Genomic DNA, 19,926 nt, shown 5'->3' with positions numbered 1-19,926 from the left:
AAGATTATCTGACTTTATCTGATTAAATGACTTTTGATATGAGTTGATTGTGTGTCATAGTGAGAAATTGTGTTATTTGTTTTTGTATGTGTTATCAATTAAGTGCTGATTCAGAAATGCTATTAAAACTTAATGAAGCAAGACAATACCAGTAGTGTTTGGGCGAGTAATGGCTGTTGGTGTTCTTGGTGTTGTTGCCGTTGTTATTGCTGTGGTTGATGTTCTTGGTGTTGTTGCCGTTGTCAGAGAGGCTGCACCAAGTCTTGTGATGTCTGACATTAGAAAAATTGTATGTATATTAATAAGTAAGACAGGAATGTAAATGACAAATACATATAAGTAAACACCCACCTACGCAGTACGCTCCACAAAATATTTGATCGGCAAACTCATAAACATAGTAATTTCCTGGACAAGCCTTGACTTGAATAGGGATAGATTTAAAATAGCAGCAGTCATTTAAATAGGATGCACATATGTGTCGCATGACCACTCCATCTTCCAGCTGCGGATGAGAGCCGTTGAGCCACATTGGGAAAAGAGTGCCACACTGACTAACACAGGATTCTGACATCTGAGCACTCTGACCGTTGTAAACCAGTCTATACCAGCCCTGGAAAAAATCACAGTTTCTAACGTTCCAGTCATGGGAAACATTTGTTGCTCTCCAAGTGTCATTCAGAATTTTATATTTGTTGCAGGGGTCGACACTTGGAGGGGTGAAACGGACTATTGAAAAGAAGAAACAGAACATTATATACCACAGTGGAATGGACTTTAGACAATTATATGAAAACCTACAATAATTTCCAATATTCCTGTCAGATACAGTATAAGATGAAAAATGATGTACCTGCACAATATACAGGAGCTGGGATTGAAAGTCGAGGTTTGGTGAATTTGTAGACATAATACTTTCCAGGACAAGCTTTGACTTGGATTGGGTCAGATCTGTAGTAACTGCACTGCTCAAAGTGGGAACCGTAAATGTCACGAGTAACAACTCCATCTGCTACCTGAGGATGAGATCCACCAAGCCACAGAGAACTAAAACCTCCACACGCCATGTTAGACACGCACCATTCAGGCATCTGAGCGCTCAACCCATTAAGGTAGAGTCGATACCAGCCATCCCAGTTACCATGAGTGTCATCATAATCAGCATTCAGACCATTTGTATGACCGTAACCAATTACATTTCTCCAGTTGTCGTTGAGGGTTTTGTAGTTGGTGCACGGGTCATAATCTGAGAGATGACAAGATCAAAGCAAACATCTTTAACAAGAGACTTCATATGTGCAAATCTGAACATGTCAAAAAGAGAGTCGCATGCCTCATTTTCACTGACCATTTACAGTACAATACAATAGGGTACAGTACCATGCGATATGGGTTCCACTGCCAGCAGTAGCCTAACTTGGTAGGCACAGTGTGCGGTAGAAAGTTTTGATCATGTTCATTCATCAACTAGTGAAGTTTAATTTCGAATGGAGTATGTGCTCATGACTGACCCAGCTAGTCCACATTAGCTAATCATGATCCTCCGATCAAAGGATGCCAAGTCACTATATATAAATTCATTCATTTTCTTGATGGCTAAGTCCCTTTATTAATCCGGGGTCGCCACAGCGGAATGAACCGCCAACTTATCCAGCAGGTTTTTACGCAGCGGATGCCCTTCCAGCCGCAACCCATCTCTGGGAAACGCACACACACACAAACACACTCATACACTGGACAATTTAGCCTACCCAATTCACCTGTACCGCCTGTGTTTGGACTGTGGGGAAAATCGGAGCACCCAAAGGAAACCCACACGAACACAGGGAGAACATGCAAACTTCACACAGAAACGCCAACTGAGCCGAGGTTTGACCCAGCGACCTTCTTGCTGTGAGACGACAGCACTACCTACTGCGCCACTACGTCACCCATGTATATATATATATCTTCGTCTGGATGAAACCCCCCTCCTCCCCTTCTTTATCCAGAATGGCCGGCCCGGTGGCCCAGTGACTAGCACTGTTGCCTCACAGCAAGAATACCAACGGCGTCAGATCCTCGCTGAGCCATCCGGTATTTCTGTGCCGAGTTTGCATGTTCTCCCCGTGTCCGTGTGGGTTTCCCCCAGGTTCCCTCCCACCTTCCAAATGTGCTATATATAATAGATGAAATAAGCCTAAATAATTTTTTCCCTAATGTCTTACTTTTAGGAAGTTCGCCTTGGCCTCAGCAGCGAGGGAGTTTGAGATTGACCTGAGCTCAATCTCCCCTCGCCCTGCGAAAGAGGGGAGCCCTGGGCTCGAGGATCCCATGTGCTCAGGGCTCTCTCCCGGGATAGCATGCCAAACAAGCTATGTATAAATCATGAGCTAAGTGTGAACTCTTGAAAAGAAATTTCTTTACTATTTTCTTTAGAACTTCATTATTTAAAATGTAGATAAGTGTGCACAAATAGGGAGGAAGTGATGCAACTTGTGCTTCACACACATTTAGACACAACATATGAACAGTCCTGTAAACAACAAAAGACAAACTGCAGATTCTGTTCTTCTTGGCATGTGGCTGTTTGTCACAATAAGATGACAAGCATCTTTTGAGCTCGGGGCGACAATGGTTTATTGCTGCACTGCATCATTTTATGGTACATTTGGGTACTGTTCACTATTCTGGTACCATTCTCAACCTCTGACAGTGGAAACGGACATAAAGAGTACTGTACTGTACTTTACCATACTGTAACACTCAGTTGAAATGAGCCATTATTATTATGATTACCGACATACTCTGATTGTTGCTGGATAGAGTGGTTACAACTGGACTTATAGTGGTAGTCGGCTGTGAAATGGTGCTAACATCTGGGGGAAAACGGATGAAATGATGTTAAATAGTTTATCTAATTAATAAGACATTGTTAAAAAGTGGTTAAAAGTATGGTTGCTTACTTGTGCAGTATCCTGCACACCAAACGTCAGGGTTCACAAGTTCATAAACATAGTAATTCCCCGGACATGCTTTCACTCTGATGGGCTTGGGTTTGTAGATACAGCAGCGAGTGTTGTAAGCTGCTCCACAGACCTGCCTGATCACCACTCCATCCTCAATCTGAGGGTGAGGACCATTGAGTGTCAGAGTGATGGCTGTGTTACATCTGTCAGGAAGAACGCAGGTTTCTGGGATCTGGATGTCCATTCCATAGTAGAAAAGCCGGTACCAGCCATTCCATGAGAAACCTCTATCACAAATATGATCTCCACTTTCATTGTTGCCTCTCCAGGGACGATCCAGAGACTGATAGTTGTTGCAGGGGTCACTGGTGATGTTCTGGTAAGCAACTGTCATGGAGTTTAGAGCATGTTTAGATTCATGATTTGGATAAATTAGTGTTGTGCTGTCTGACTAAAATGAGGGAAGCTTTTATAGTTTTGATTTCAGAATTTGAGGTACTGCACAGTGTTGATTACGACTGTTTAAAACATGTTTAAAGGTGTTAAATTACCTTACACATAAAGCATAGTCTCATCATATTGACTCACCTGCACAATACATTGGCTTGGGGATTGTATTATTAGGTTTGACAAATTCATAGACGTAATATTCTCCTGGACAGGCTTTGACTCTAATGGGTTTGGATTTATAGCTGCCACAAGATGAAGATGACCATGTCCACCACCAATCATTAGTTCCCACCACTTTACGGGTCACGATTCCTTCTTCAAGTGTGGGATGAGAACCATTGAGAGACAGTCCAGTTTCTCCACCACAGTGTGTAGCACTCACACACCACTCAGACATCTGGGCACTTTGTCCATTCAGATACAGCCGATACCAGCCGCTCCATTCAATAAGGGTGTCGTCACGTGATGTGGAGGAAACGCTGTAAAAGTTTGGCTTTATGTCTCTCCAGAACTCATTAATAGTAGTGTAGTTATAGCATGGGTCATAGCTGGAAGAACCTGATGTTGAATAATAATTACAGTAGTTACATACATTAATATATATATATTCTCATTGTTAGTCACTAATTTTACATTAGCAATACAGTAACTTCTTTCTGGATGGCAGTTGAGTGAATTGAAGATGAGTTGTGTAATCTGACTATTGGAGCCTTTTTTTGTTCAGATTCAATAAGCAATGTTATATGGTGCATTTCAGTTTTGCATGTTTTTGTTTGGGATTGTTTGCATTTGTGAACTTGCTACTCCAATCAGAAAAAGTTGGGACTTCCAAATTTACTTTGACTTGTATTTCAATGTAGACAACGTAAACACAAAATGTTTATTGTATTAATACATTATATTTTATAAATATACAGTTGAAGTCAGGATTATTAGCCCCTCTTTGATTTTTCTTTTCTTTTTTAAATATTCAGGAAGATTCAGGAAATGTTCACAGTATGTCTGATAATATTGTTTTATTCTGTAGAAAGTCTTATTTGTTTTATTTCAGCTAGAATAAAATCAGTTTAATTTTTTTTTATCATTTTAAAATGAAAATTATTAGCTCCCTTTAAGCTATATAAGTTTTTGGTAGTCTACAGAACAAACCATCGTCATACAATAATTTGCCTAATTACCCTAACCTGCCTATTTAACCTGATAGCCTAGTTAAGCCTTTAAATGTCACTTTAAGCTGTATAGAAGTGTCTTGAAAATTTTCTAGTCAAATATTATTTACTGTCATCTTAAACATAAAATAAATCAGTTATTAGAAATAAGTTATTAAAACTATAATGTTTAGAAATGTGTTGAAATAATCTCTCCGTTAAACAGAATCAGGGGGGCTAATAAATCTGACTTCAACTGTATATCATTGAAAATTCTATCCAAAAAGACAGCTCTGCCGATTGTGTTGGCATCGTTCAAGCGATTCAGGAATTTGGAGGCATTTTCGGCCTGGATTAGGGCCGGCCTATACTCATGTTTTCCTGAGACCGGGTATGTGCCCAAGATTGCTATCAACCCATTTCGAGATCAGGTGGTGATCCTGCAAGCCCTGCCTTCAGAGGAGGCAGACCCAGCCCATTCACTGCTTTGTCCCGTTCGTGCTTTGCACCTTTACATGGAATAAATGCAAAACTTAAGATCTTGTGAACAGCTTTTAAATGTTATAGTGGTCGGCAGAAGGGAAGTGCCGTATCAAAACAGAGGTTTGGCCCACTGGATAGATGATGTCATCGTCCCAGCTTATCAATGCCAAGGTGAGCTGCGCCCCTAAACATGAGAGCACACTCTACCAGAAGTGTCGCCTCCTCCTGGGCACACAGTGCCTCTCACAGATATCTGCAGAGCTTCAGGCTGTGTGACACCTAACACATTTGAAAGATTTTATAATCTTCTAGTGGAGCCTGTTTCCTCCCGATTACAAAATAACCCTGGTCAATCGGTAGGAAATTAAGCTCTGTGTCAAGAAACGCTTGCTGCGCCTTGCTCCCTAACCTGGAGATGTGTGTGCCTTTTTTATTCTGCTTGTAAATTTCCCTCTTGGTAAACCCTAGAAAATCCTGCTGAGGCCCCCAGCACCGACTCAGGGTAGGAGTCGAGTGCATGGCTCAGTGTGATGTCTGGTATGCCCATTTTGGTCTACCTACATGCTAAGGTTCGGTGCCAGCTATGCGCGGTCCCCCATGGCGACCCCATATGCTTATTTCAGTCATGGAATGTTCCCCCTGACCAGTCAGACCTCTTGTCTTCCCTGCCCACTAATCAGCTTATCACATGTAACACTCGCCTTTTATAGGGCTAGTCCATATGCTCTTATTCCCATCAATTTTCCCCTCTTGGGTAGCAGGTTGCCGCCGCAGCATCCTTCCTCTTTAGGGACTGGCAGCTTTCCCAACGCACTGTTGTATTCTAAAATCCCTAGTCTATATTAGCTAGTGTAGCGAGTATACCGATGCCACGTCGCCCTGGACCAAGATTCACCCCAGCTGGCACCTCATCAGCACAGGATCACTCACAGCTGGAGCTCATCAGCCAGAGAGGCATTAAAGCCAGCCCCACACAAGAGGAAGACGAGCTTCATTCTCAGATGACTCCCTGTGCTAACGCTTGTGTCTCTCTGTCTCTCCTACAGCGAACTCCAGCTCGTGACGATCCAGCACCCAAAATCTCACAATCCTTCACCTTCTCCCCGGAGCACCAGAGCAACCATTACCAAGAAGAGCACCATATTTTCAGCACATTCACTTTGTAAATAAAGCACCCTCCAGGGACTTGTTTGTAACTAACGCGACTGTGTATGTGTTTTCCCTCTGCCTCGCTACACTAGGTAAAAGCATACTTGCTACCCCTTATCTGAATTTTCTAATTATTCCCTTGTAATGGTAACTAAAGGGCCTAGGGGATGTTGAAAGGTTGCGCTCTTGGTGATGCATGTGCACTCATGCTATGCTTGGCAAACTTCACATCAGGAGCGTGACGGGTTTAGCTGCTGTGGCATTTTCCATGCAGTCTCCCATAGTCTGATACCAGATACACGTTGAAGTTCCCATGTAAGGGAATGTCCTGGTTACATTCGTAACCCATGTTCCCCGAATAGGGAACAGAGACATGTGTCTCCACTACTGACAGCTGTGGAGCTGAGCTTCACCAATTAATTTTGGCATTCATTGGCCCATTTTCTTACTCTTCAGAGTGATTGGTCACCTGACGCACTCCCATACTCTGTTACCAGACACAGGTCTCCATTCCCTATATGGGGAACGTGGGTTGTGGACGTAGTCAGGACGTTCGTAAGAATCTCCAGGACAGGCTTTGACCTGGATAGATGCAGACCTGTAGCCTCCACATTGGTAAGAGTTTATATAACTTCCAAAAACCTCAAGTCACCACTCTATCCTCAAGTCTTGAATGAGAACCATTGAGATTCAATCCAACATCACCACCACAACCAATATAACTCACACACCACTCAGACATCTGCACACTTTGTCCATTCAGATACAGCCGATACCAGCCGCTCCATTCAACTAGACTGTCATTATGTCCATAAGACTGATATTGGCTTTGTTGTATGTCTCTCCAGTATTCGTCAAGAGTGGTGTAATTATAGCATGGATCAAACCTGGAAGGTGCAACCTCTGAGTTTTGTTTTTGCCAAACAGACAGAAGATATTTGTGTGCTTATTTTCCTTCCACTGTGGCAAATTCTGGAATAAACATTTTTCACTATGTCAGTATGACTGGATAGGTTGGGATAGAGGAAGACTGAGAACAGTTCAGATAAATGACTACACACACAATCAAATTTATCTTTTATATCCCCCTCTCACTCGTTTACTGAACTGAGTTGGTATTCAATTCCTCTAAATGACTGTTAGGCTGCATTAATTTGGGCAACCAAAGCCCAACTGAACACTTCCCAAATTACATTAAAATTTGAACGGCATATACGATCATGTTAGTCTTTTTCTCTTTGTCCCAAGGTCTCCATAATTCTGCAACCAGCCCGTATCCTGATCAGATCATATGGTGGTCGTGGAAGGAGTAGAGAGCATGAGACTGATTCCTGAAAGACCTCAGTTGTCATGATTACCAGCGATCGCTTACCACCAGAGGTCGCTGGTAAACATTCACACTCTTTGAACTACATATCTGCCATGTTTTGGACTACAACACCCAGTCGGGCCACACACACACACAACCGGTTCAAGATCCAGACTGATTAAACTCTCACAGCTGAAAGCACTCACACAATGATTATTTGGACTATTTAAACCCCTCTATTCCACACACACGTTGCCAAGTCTTGTTCATTGTAAAGTAGCATTACAACGCGTTTTCCTTGTCTTGTTTTTCTGTGTTTTGAACCTAGCCTTGTTTATTTAGTTATCCTTGTCTGTCGCCTGCCTCCCAACCTCTTGCTTATTATACTGACTATGATTCTAGATTGTCCTAACACATCTGTTCATACCTGTTGACCATTGCTTGCCTGACAACGATTAAAACCTGCATTTGTATTCTACCTTCTGTTGTTGGTGTCACTCCCCGTCGTTACATCAGTAATGGTCTAGTCCTGGCATTAATCCCTGATCTGACGCACTCTTAATTTACTAGATTGCATATGTTACGCTGCTTTGAAGATCTACATTGTAAAAGTGCTATAGAAGTAAAGATGAAGTGAATTAATAAAATGGTAGTATATATTAATATTTATTTATTTTTAATACATTTCTGTACTTTTTAAATCTGTTGCATACTGTGCTGTATGGTGTTGTTTATTTATCATTTATTTTCTTGAAGCAGAAAATTCTCTTATTGTTCATCTAGTAAAGTCACAGGGTGTGTTTTCAATGCAACTAAGCCAGAATTATAAATTACTTTTGATATGAGTTGATTGTGTGTCGTGGTGAAAAATTAAGTGTTATTAAGTGCCGGTCCAGAAATGCTATTAAAACTTAATAAAGCAAGACAATACCAGTAGTGTTTAGGGGAGTAATGGCTGTTGATATTCTTGGTGTTGTTGCTGTTGTTATTGCTGTGGTTGATGTTCGTGGTGTTGTTGCTGTCGTAAAATGGGCTGCATCAAGTCTTGTGATATCTGACATTGAGGAAAAGAGTTTAAATATAATTGAGAAACTGAAAGGTAAATGACTGGAATATATATTAGTGAATACCCACCTACACAGTACGCTCCACAAAATATTTGATCGGCAAACTCATAAACATAGTAATTTCCTGGACAAGCCTTGACTTGAATAGGGATAGATTTAAAATAGCAGCAGTCATTTAAATCGGATGCACATATGTGTCGCATGACCACTCCATCTTCCAGCTGCGGATGAGAGCCGTTGAGCCACATTGGGAAAAGAGTGCCACACTGACTAACACAGGATTCTGACATCTGAGCACTCTGACCGTTGTAAACCAGTCTATACCAGCCCTGGAAAAAATCACAGTTTCTAACGTTCCAGTCATGGGAAACATTTGTTGCTCTCCAAGTGTCATTCAGAATTTTATATTTGTTGCAGGGGTCGATACTTGGAGGGGTGAAACGGACTATTGAAAAGAAGAAACAGAACATTATATACCACAGTGGAATGGACTTTAGACAATTGTATGAAAACCTACAATAATTTCCAATATTCCTGTCAGATACAGTATAAGATGAAAAATGATGTACCTGCACAATAAACAGGAGCTGGGATTGAAAGTCGAGGTTTGGTGAATTTGTAGACATAATACTTTCCAGGACAAGCTTTGACTTGGATTGGGTCAGATCTGTAGTAACTGCACTGCTCAAAGTGGGAACCGTAAATGTCACGAGTAACAACTCCATCTGCTACCTGAGGATGAGATCCACCAAGCCACAGAGAACTAAAACCTCCACACGCCATGTTAGACACGCACCATTCAGGCATCTGAGCGCTCAACCCATTAAGGTAGAGTCGATACCAGCCATCCCAGTTACCATGAGTGTCATCATAATCAGCATTCAGACCATATGTATGACCGTAACCAATTACATTTCTCCAGTTGTCGTTGATGGTTTTGTAGTTGGTGCACGGGTCATAATCTGAGAGATGACAAGATCAAAGCAAACATCTTTAACAAGAGACTTCATATGTGCAAATCTGAACATGTCAAAAAGAGAGTCGCATGCCTCATTTTCACTGACCATTTACAGTACAATACAATAAGGGACAGTACCATGCGATATGGGTTCCACTGCCAGCAGTAGCCTAACTTGGTAGGCACAGTGTGCGGTAGAACGTTGCAATTATATTTATACATCTTCTTTCTTGCTCAAAAAGGAATGCCATACAGGTCATTTACAAATCACTGCTTTTGCAAGTGTGCACAAATAGGGAGGAAGTGATGGAACTTGTGCTTCACACACATTTAGACTCAACATGTGAACAGTACCATAAACAACAGAAGAAAAACTGCAGATTCTGTTCTTCTTGGCATGTGGCTGTTTGTCACAATAAGACAACAAGCTGCTTTTGAGCTAGGGTCGACAATTGTTCATTGCTGCAGCCCATCATTTTACGGTACATTTGGGTACTGTTCACTATTCTGGTACCATTCTCAACCTCTGACAGTGGAAACTGACATAGAGTACTGTACTGTACTTAACCATACTGTAACACTCAGTTGAAATTAGCCATTATTATTATGATTATCAACATACTCTGATTGTTGCTGGATAGAGTGGTTACAACTGGACTTATAGTGGTAGTCGGCTGTGAAATGCTGCTTACATCTGGGGGGAAATGAATAAAAGTATTTTAAATAGTTTATTTAATAAAATTAGAATATTGATTAAAAGTGGTTAAAAGTATGGTAGCTTACTTGTGCAGTATCCTGCACACCACCCATCAGGGTTCACAAGTTCATAAACATAGTAATTCCCCGGACATGCTTTCACTCTGATGGGCTTGGGTTTGTAGATACAACAGCGAGTGTTGTAAGCTGCTCCACAGACCTGCCTGATCACCACTCCATCCTCAATCTGAGGGTGAGGACCATTGAGTGTCAGAGTGATATAGGTGTTACATCTGTCAGGAAGAACGCAGGTTTCTGGGATCTGGATGTCCATTCCATAGTAGAAAAGCCGGTACCAGCCATTCCATGAGAAACCTCTATCACAAATACGATCTCTGCTTTCATTGTTGCCTCTCCAGGGACGATCCAGAGACTGATAGTTGTTGCAGGGGTCACTGGTGATGTTCTGGTAAGCAACTGTCATGGAGTTTAGAGCATGTTTAGATTCATGATTTGGATAAATTAGTGTTGTGCTGTCTGACTAAAATGAGGGAAGCTTTTATAGTTTTGATTTCAGGTTTTGAGGTACTGCACAGTGTTGATTTCGATGTTTAATGGTGTTAAATTACCTTACACATAAACCATAGTCTCATCATATTGACTCACCTGCACAATACATTGGCTTGGGGATTGTAGTATTAGGTTTGACAAATTCATAGACGTAGTAATTTCCTGGACAGGCTTTGACTCTAATGGGTTTGGACTTATAGCTGCCACAAGAGGAAGATGACCATGTCCACCACCAATCATTAGTTCCCACCACTTTACGGGTCACGATTCCTTCTTCAAGTGTGGGATGAGAACCATTGAGAGACAGTCCAGTTTCTCCACCACAGTGTGTAGCACTCACACACCACTCAGACATCTGGGCACTTTGTCTGTACAGATACAGCCGATACCAGCCGCTCCATTCAACAAGGGTGTCGTCATATGTATCGATGTAAGGGTTTGGCGTTATATCTCTCCAGTATTCATCAAGGGTGGTATAGTTAAAGCATGGGTCATAGCTGGAAGAACCTGATGTTGAATAATAATTACAGTAGTTACATACATTAATATATATATTCTCATTGTTAGTCACTAATTTTACATTAGCAATACAGTAACTTCTTTCTGGATGGCAGTTGAGTGAATTGAAGATGAGTTGGGTAATCTGACTATTGGAGCCTTTTTTTGTTCAGATTCAATAAGCAATGTTATATGGTGCATTTCAGTTTTGCATGTTTTTGTTTGGGATTGTTTGCATTTGTGAACTTGCTACTCCAATCAGAAAAAGTTGGGACTTCCAAATTTACTTTGACTTGTATTTCATTGTAGACAACGTAAACACAAAATGTTTATTGTATTAATACATTATATTTTATAAATATACAGTTGAAGTCAGGATTATTAGCCCCTCTTTGATTTTTCTTTTCTTTTTTAAATATTCAGGAAGATTCAGGAAATGTTCACAGTATGTCTGATAATATTTTTTCTTCTGTAGAAAGTCTTATTTGTTTTATTTCAGCTAGAATAAAATCAGTTTAATTTTTTTTTATAATTTTAAAATGAAAATTATTAGCTCCCTATAAGCTATATAAGTTTTTGGTAGTCTACAGAACAAACCATCGTCATACAATAACTTGCCTAATTACCCTAACCTGCCTATTTAACCTGATAGCCTAGTTAAGCCTTTAAATGTCACTTTAAGCTGTATAGAAGTGTCTTGAAAATTTTCTAGTCAAATATTATTTACTGTCATCATGTCAAAGATAAAATAAATCAGTTATTAGAAATGCGTTATTAAAACTATTATGTTTAGAAATGTGTTGAAAAAATCTCTCCGTTAAACAGAATCAGGGGGGCTAATAAATCTGACTTCAACTGTATATCATTGAAAATTCTATCCAAAAAGACAGCTCTGCTGATTGTGTTGGCATCGTTCAAGCGATTCAGGAATTTGGAGGCATTTTCGGCCTGGATTAGGGCCGGCCTACACTCATGTTTTCCTGAGACCGGGTATGTGCCCAAGATTGCTATCAGCCCATTTCGAGATCAGGTGGTGATCCTGCAAGCCCTGCCTTCAGAGGAGGCAGACCCAGCCCATTCACTGCTTTGTCCCGTTCGTGCTTTGCACCTTTACATGGAATGAATGCAAAACTTAAGATCTTGTGAACAGCTTTTAAATGTTATAGTGGTCGGCAGAAGGGAAGTGCCGTATCAAAACAGAGGTTTGGCCCACTGGATTGATGATGTCATCGTCCCAGCTTATCAATGCCAGGGTCAGCTGCGCCCCTAAACATGTGAGCGCACTCTACCAGAAGTGTCGCCTCCTCCTGGGCACAAGGCGCCTCTCACAGATATCTGCAGAGCTTCAGGCTGTGTGACACCTAACACATTTGAAAGATTTTATAGTCTTCTAGTGGAGCCTGTTTCCTCCCGATTACAAAATAACCCTGGTCAATCGGTAGGAAATGAAGCTCTGTGTCAAGAAACGCTTGCTGCGCCTTGCTCCCTAACCTGGAGATGTGTGTGCCTTTTTTATTCTGCTTGTAAGTTTCCCTCTTGGTAAACCCTAGAAAATCCTGCTGAGGCCCCCAGCACCGACTCAGGGGAGGAGTCGAGTGCATGGCTCAGTGTGATGTCTGGTATGCCCATTTTGGTCTACCTACATGCTAAGGTTCGGTGCCAGCTATGCGCGGTCCCCCATGGCGACCCCATATGCTTATTTCAGTCATGGAGTGTTCCCGCTGACCAGTCAGACCTCTTGTCTTCCCTACCTACTAATTAGCGTATCATATGTAACACTCGCCTTTTATAGGGCTAGTCCATATGCTCTTATTCCCATCAATTTTCCCCTCTTTAGGCAGGTTGCCTCCGCAGCATCCTTCCTCTTTAGGGAATGGCAGCTTTCCCAACGCACTGTTGTATCCTAAAATCCCTAGTCTATATTAGCTAGTGTAGCGAGTATACCGATGCCACATCGCCCTGGACCAAGATTCACCCCAGCTGGCACCTCATCAGCACAGGATCACTCACAGCTGGAGCTCATCAGCCAGAGAGGCATTAAAGCCAGCCCCACACAAGAGGAAGACGAGCTTCATTCTCAGATGACTCCCTGTGCTAACGCTTGTGTCTCTCTGTCTCTCCTACAGCGGACTCCAGCTCGTGACGATCCAGCATTCAAAATCTCACTCTCCTTCACCTTCTCCCCGGAACACCAGAGCAACCATTACCAAGAAGAGCACCGTATTTTCAGCACATTCACTTTGTAAATAAAGCACCCTCCAGGGACTTGTTTGTAACTAACGCGACTGTGTATGTGTTTTCCCTCTGCCTCGCTATACTAGGTAAAAGCATACTTGCTACCCCTCATCTAAATTTTCTAATTATTCCCTTGTACTGGTAACTAAAGGGCCTAGGGGATGTTGAAAGGTTGCGCTCTTGGTGATGCATGTGCACTCATGCTATGCTTGGCAAACTTCACATCAGGAGCGTGACGGCTTAGCTGCTGTGGCATTTTCCATGCAGTCTCCCATACTCTGATACCAGATACACGTTGAAGTTCCCATGTAAGGGAATGTCCTGGTTACATCTGTAACCCACGTTTCCCGAATAGGGAACAGAGACATGTGTCTCCACTACTGACAGCTGTGGAGCTGAGCTTCACCAATTAATTTTGGCATTCATTGGCCCATTTTCTTACCTTCAGAGTGATTGGTCACCTGACGCACTCCCATACTCTGTTACCAGACACAGGTCTCCATTCCCTATATGGGGAACGTTGGTTGTGGACGTAGCCAGGACGTTCGTAAGAATCTCCAGGACAGGCTTTGACCTGGATAGATGCAGACCTGTAGCCTCCACACTGGTAAGAGTTTATATAACTTCCAAAAACCTCAAGTGTCACCACTCTATCCTCAAGTCTTGAATGAGAACCATTGAGATTCAATCCAACATCACCACCACAACCAATATAACTCACACACCACTCAGACATCTGCGCACTTTGTCCATTCAGATACAGCCGATACCAGCCGCTCCATTCAACTAGACTGTCATTATGTCCATAAGACTGATATTGGCTTTGTCGTATGTCTCTCCAGTATTCGTCAAGAGTGGTGTAATTATAGCATGGATCAAACCTGGAAGGTGCAACCTCTGAGTTTTGTTTTTGCCAAACAGACAGAAGATATTTGTGTGCTTATTTTCCTTCCACTGTGGCAAATTCTGGAATAAACATTTTTCACTATGTCAGTATGACTGGATAGGTTGGGATAGAGGAAGACTGAGAACAGTTCAGATAAATGACTACACACACAATCAAATTTATCTTTTATATCCCCCTCTCACTAGTTTACTGAACTGAGTTGGTATTCAATTCCTCTAAATGACTGTTAGGCTGCATTAATTTGGGCAACCAAAGCCCAACTGAACACTTCCCAAATTACATTAAAATTTGAACGGCATATACGATCATGTTAGTCTTTTTCTCTTTGTCCCAAGGTCTCCATAATTCTGCAACCAGCCCGTATCCTGATCAGATCATATGGTGGTCGTGGAAGGAGTATAGAGCATGAGACTGATTCCTGAAAGACCTCAGTTGTCATGATTACAAGCGATCGCTAACCACCAGAGGTCGCTGGTAAACATTCACACTCTTTGAACTACATATCTGCCATGTTTTGGACTACAACACGCAGTCGGGCCACACACACACACACACACATTTACATTTACATTTACATTTAGTCATTTAGCAGACGCTTTTATCCAAAGCGACTTACAAATGAGGACAAGGAAGCAATTTACACAACTAAGAGCAACAATGAATAAGTACTAAAGGCAAGTTTCAGGTCTGTAAAGTCTAAGAAGGGAAGTATTAGTAGTTTTTTTTTTTTTTTTTTTTTGTACAGTTAGTGTGATATTCAAAGAGGCAATTGCAGATTAGGAAGTGAAGTGGAGACTAAATAGTTGAGTTTTTAGTCGTTTCTTGAAAATAACGAGTGACTCTGCTGTTCTGATGCAGTTAGGGAGTTCATTCCACCAACTGGGCAGATTGAGCGTGAGCGTTCGCGAAAGTGATTTTTTTCCCTATTTGGGATGGAACCACGAGGCGACGTTCATTCACAGAACGCAAGTTTCTGGAGGGCACATAGATCTGCAGAAGTGAGTGCAGATAAGAAGGTGCTAGGCCAGAAGTCACTTTGTAGGCAAACATCAGAGTTTTGAATTTGATGCGAGCAGCAACTGGCAGCCAGTGCAAACGGACTAGCAGCGGAGTGACATGTGCTTGTTTAGGTTCATTGAAGACCACTCGTGCTGCTGCATTCTGGAGCAGCTGAAGAGGTTTGATAGAGTTAGCTGGAAGCCCAGCTAGTAGAGAGTTGCAGTAATCCAGTTTGGAGAGAACAAGAGCTTGAACAAGGAGTTGAGCTGCATGTTCAGATAAGAAGGGTCGGATCTTTCTGATGTTATAGAGTGCAAATCTGCACGATCGAGCAGTTCTAGAAATGTGGTCAGAGAAGTTTAGTTGGTCATCAATCGTTACTCCAAGGCTTTTCACCATTTTGGATGCAGTAATGGTTGCCCCATCCATCTGGATTGACAAGTTATGGTGTAGAGTCGGGTTGGCAGAAACTACAAGCATTTCCGTTTTTGCGAGGTTCAGCTGAAGATGATGATCTTTCATCCAGTGTGAAATATCCAACAGGCAGGCTGAGATACGAGCTGGAACCGAGGGATCATCAGGATGAAAAGAGAGGTATAGCTGGGTATCATCAGCATAGCAGTGGTAGGAGAATCCATGTCTCTGGATGACTGGTCCTAGAGATGATGTGTAGATGGAGAAGAGAAGTGGCCCAAGAACAGAGCCTTGAGGTACCCCAGTGTTTAGATGCTGTAGGTTGGACACCTCTCCCCTCCAAGACACCCTGAATGACCTGTCAGAGAGGTAAGATCTGAACCATTGTATAACAGTGCCCGCAACGCCCAGTGACTCAAGCGTAGATAGCAGGATCTGGTGGTTGACAGTGTCAAAAGCAGCTGACAAGTCCAGCAAAATGAGGACTGATGATTTAGAGTCTGCTTTAGCCAGTCTGAGATCCTCCACGACCGAGAGCAGGGCAGTCTCAGTTGAGTGGCCTTTCTTAAAGCCGGATTGCTTGTTGTCCATGAGATTGTTTTGAGTAAGAAAGTCCAGAACTTGATTGAACACTACTTTCTCCAGAATCTTGGCCATGAATGGAAGCAGGGATACTGGTCTGTAGTTTTCAAGTAGCGTATGGTCCAGGTTGGGTTTCTTTAGCAGTGGGGTTACCCTAGCCTGCTTAAATGTAGTGGGGAATAAACCAGAGTCAAGAGATGTGTTAATTATGTGAGTCAGTGTTGGTATGACTGCAGGAGAGATGGCTTGCAAGAGATGAGAGGGAATGGGATCGAGTGGACAGGTGGTTGCATGGCTAGATAGCACGAGTTTGGACACCTCAGACTCAGAGAGCTGAGAAAAAGAGGTGAGTGTGTGTGGTGTTGGATCTTGCGTGTTTGTTGTTGGTGCAGCAAATTGAGCACTGATTTTTGCAGTTTTGGTGCAGAAGAATGTAGCAAAGTCATCAGTAGTAAGTGTGGAGGATGCGGGTGGAGGAGGAGGATAGAGGAGGGAGGAAAATGTTTTAAAAAGTAGGCGAGGATTAGTGGCATTGTTGATTTTCAGACGGTAATACGTCTGCTTTGCAGAAGTAACCTCAGCTGAGAAAGAGGACAGAAGAGTTTGGTATGTTAAGAGATGTGCAGGATTTTTAGTTTTCCGCCAAATTCTCTCCGCAGCCCGAAGTTTTGAGCGATGCTCACGGAGAGCATCCGAGAGCCAGGGTGCAGGAGGACTGGCACGGGCTGGCCTGGATGCAAGAGGACATAATCGGTCTAGACATGATGCTAGCGTGGAGCAGAGTGTATCAGTGGCACTGTTCGAATCAAGTGCAGTGAGTTTGCGAGATGGAGGAAGAGAGTCTGAAACAATGGTGGATAGTCTATTGGGTGAGAGAGATCGTAGGTTTCTGCGAAAGGTAACCAGTGTTGGAGTGTGTGGCGGCTCAGGAGTAATGTGGATGTTGAGAGACAGAAGGAAATGATCAGATATTTGTAGTGGAGTTACTATTGTTTGATCGGTGAAGCAGTGTCGTGTGTAAATAAGGTCTAGCTGATTACCTGATTTGTGGGTAGCAGAAGTAGGTGCTCTTTTTAGGTCAAAAGAGGCAAGCAAAGTCTGAAAGTCTGCAGCTTGCGGTTTGTCAACGTAAATGTTGAAGTCACCTAGCACCAATAAGGGAGTGGCAAAATTAGAAAAAGATGAGAGAAGAACATCCAGTTCATCTAGGAAGTGACCTAATTTACCTGGTGGGCGGTAGATGACAACCACATTTATGTAGAAGGGGTGGATAATGGTGACTGCATGGAATTCAAAGGAGCTGATTGTTGGCAGGGACGGTATCAGAGTAAATTTCCATTCTTTGGAAATTAGTAGTCCAGTCCCACCCCCTCTCCCTGTCTGACGAGGAGTGTGGGAAAAAGAGAAATTAGCAGAAAGAGTAGCATGTGTAGCAGTGTCCTCCGGCCTCAACCAGGTCTCAGTTAGAGCCATGAGATTATAGTCAGAATATGTAGCTATGGAGGTAATAAAATCAGCCTTGTTAACAGCTGATTGACAGTTCCAGAGGCCCACGGAGAGAGAGAGTTGTGAAATAGTAGATACATGTATTGAACGAAGGTTGTGAGGATTACGCCTGCAGCGTACCTCCCGTGTTTTGCGAGTGTTAGTAACAACAGGAATTAGAAAACACATAATAAAAGTGCACTGACAACAAAAAAATAAGTGTAAAGTAAAACAATACAGTAAAGTACTCAAGTGCTTTGTCGGTGTCTTTGCTCGGTGGAGTCGCGCAGGTAGAGTCGATGGTCTTTACCCTCGTCGGTCTTCACACGAGGCGGTCTTCACACGAGGCTGCCGCGACCGCTGCCGCAGTGAACTAGTTGTTTATATAACCCTAAAGCACTAGCTGATTGAATTCAGCTGGACACGCCTCGAGAGTCAAAACAAGGGCCGAAACTGAGGCGGACGACGCGAAACCGCGTCTGCGTTCGCTACACAAGCTCTTATAGTAACCAAGGAAACAGTGGCTAAACAACTTCTAGTATTATACACAACTGAAAGCAAGTTTAAATGTCCTACAACTTTACACAAACAGCTGGAAACAAGTCCTCAAACCATACACAACAACTGAAACAAATCTTAAATGTACTTACAGGCTGCTGGTCTAGATGCTGCTAAAGTGCTTCTCCTGCCGACTAATGCTAGCGTGCTCACTATATAGTGGTTACCTGGCGTTTGGACACGCCTCCCGAGTCAAAACAAGGGCCGAAACTGAGGCGGACGATGCGAAACCACGTCTGCGTTCGCTACACAAGCTCTTATAGTAACCAAGGAAACAGTGGCTAAACAACTTCTAGTATTATACACAACTGAAAGCAAGTTTAAATGTCCTACAACTTTACACAAACAGCTGGAAACAAGTCCTCAAACCATACACAACAACTGAAACAAATCTTAAATGTACTTACAGGCTGCTGGTCTAGATGCTGCTAAAGTGCTTCTCCTCACACACACACAACCGGTTCAAGATCCAGACTGATTAAACTCTCACAGCTGAAACCACTCACACAATGATTATTTGGACTATTTAAACCCCTCTTTTCCACACACATGTTGCAGAGTCTTGTTCACTGTAAAGTAGCATTACAACACGTTTTCCTTGTCTTGTTTTTCTGTGTTTTGAACCTAGCCTTGTTTATTTAGTTATCCTTGTCTGCCGCCTGCCTCCCAACCTCTTGCTTGTTATACTGACTATGATTCTGGATTGTCCTAACACATCTGTTTATACCTGTTGACCATTGCTTGCCTGACAACGATTAAAACCTGCATTTGTATTCTACCTTCTGTTGTTGGTGTCACTCCCCGTCGTTACAGAAGACTCGGCCACACAATGGATCCAGCGGGTATCAAGATTATGCGTCTCCGTCAGGAACCCGATCAATAGAAGAGTATGTAGAGGATTTTATTTATTTGGCTCAAAAGCTGCGGGGCTTGCAATCCCTTCTACTGACAATATTATGCTGTCATCTCCTATACTCATGTCCCCTGTTCACCAGCCCAGTTCTCCATGTTACAAGATGGCCGCCTCCAGTCTGTCTGCTCAGAAAGTGGTAAGTGCTAATCTGCCACCAGCTCACAAGATGGCTTTTTGTTCCGAGTCCGTTCCTGTCCTAGTTCCTGTTTCAGTTCCTGAAACGCCATCACCTGAGTCACCAGAATGGCCACCACCACCTGAGTTGACAGAGCTGCAGCAACCACCAGAGCTGTTACTGCCAGAGCTGCCACCACCACCTCCAGAGCTGCCAGACCCTCCAGAGCTGCCAGACCCTCCAGAGTTGCCACTGCCAGAGCTGCCACTGCCGCCGCCAGAGCCAGCGCCGCCGCCTGAGCTTGCTGAATGGCCGTCGCCTGAGCTTCCTGAATGGCCGCCGCCGCCTGAGCTTCCTGAATGGCCGCCGCCTGAGCTTCCTGAATGGCCGCTGCCTGAGCTTGCTGAATAGCCGCCGCTTGAGCTTCCTGAATGGCCGCCGC

General features: G+C 43.0%; 3 protein-coding genes across 3 annotated transcripts in view; all 3 read right to left on the bottom strand.

The window, feature by feature from the left end:
• Window positions 1–2,880: 2,880 nt before the first annotated feature.
• Window positions 2,881–8,626, bottom strand: LOC147845412 (uncharacterized). The gene is made up of 3 exons (XM_087243815.1): window positions 8,419–8,626; window positions 3,537–3,956; window positions 2,881–3,335 (listed from the first exon to the last, which is right to left on the bottom strand). The coding sequence occupies exons 1-3, from the start codon at window positions 8,546–8,548 to the stop codon at window positions 2,926–2,928; spliced, it is 960 nt and encodes a 319-aa protein (XP_087099941.1). The 5' UTR covers window positions 8,549–8,626; the 3' UTR covers window positions 2,881–2,925.
• Window positions 8,627–8,628: 2 nt separating this feature from the next.
• LOC147845411 (uncharacterized) lies at window positions 8,629–11,445 on the bottom strand (the record flags this gene model as incomplete). The annotated part of the gene is made up of 5 exons (XM_087243891.1): window positions 8,629–8,999; window positions 9,124–9,516; window positions 10,135–10,206; window positions 10,296–10,685; window positions 10,875–11,445. Coding segments are annotated over 5 exons (1,797 nt in total), but the record flags the coding sequence as incomplete, so codon positions are not given.
• A 3,712-nt stretch (window positions 11,446–15,157) lies between these two features.
• plbd1a (phospholipase B domain containing 1a) overlaps window positions 15,158–19,926 on the bottom strand; it is a 522,382-nt gene continuing 517,613 nt past the window's right edge. The window contains exon 10 of the mRNA XM_087243146.1: window positions 15,158–18,522. The gene's annotated coding sequence lies outside the window, so the exon portion shown is untranslated. The remainder of the gene's footprint in view (window positions 18,523–19,926) is intronic.

The sequence above is a fragment of the Danio rerio genome, chromosome 3, assembly GCF_052040795.2.
Source record: "Danio rerio strain M-AB ecotype USA chromosome 3, GRCz13ab, whole genome shotgun sequence".
In the NCBI taxonomy this organism is placed as follows: Eukaryota; Metazoa; Chordata; class Actinopteri; order Cypriniformes; family Danionidae; genus Danio; species Danio rerio.
The sequence above is the reverse complement of the archived record's forward strand: the minus strand, read 5'-3'. Positions and strand labels throughout refer to the sequence as shown.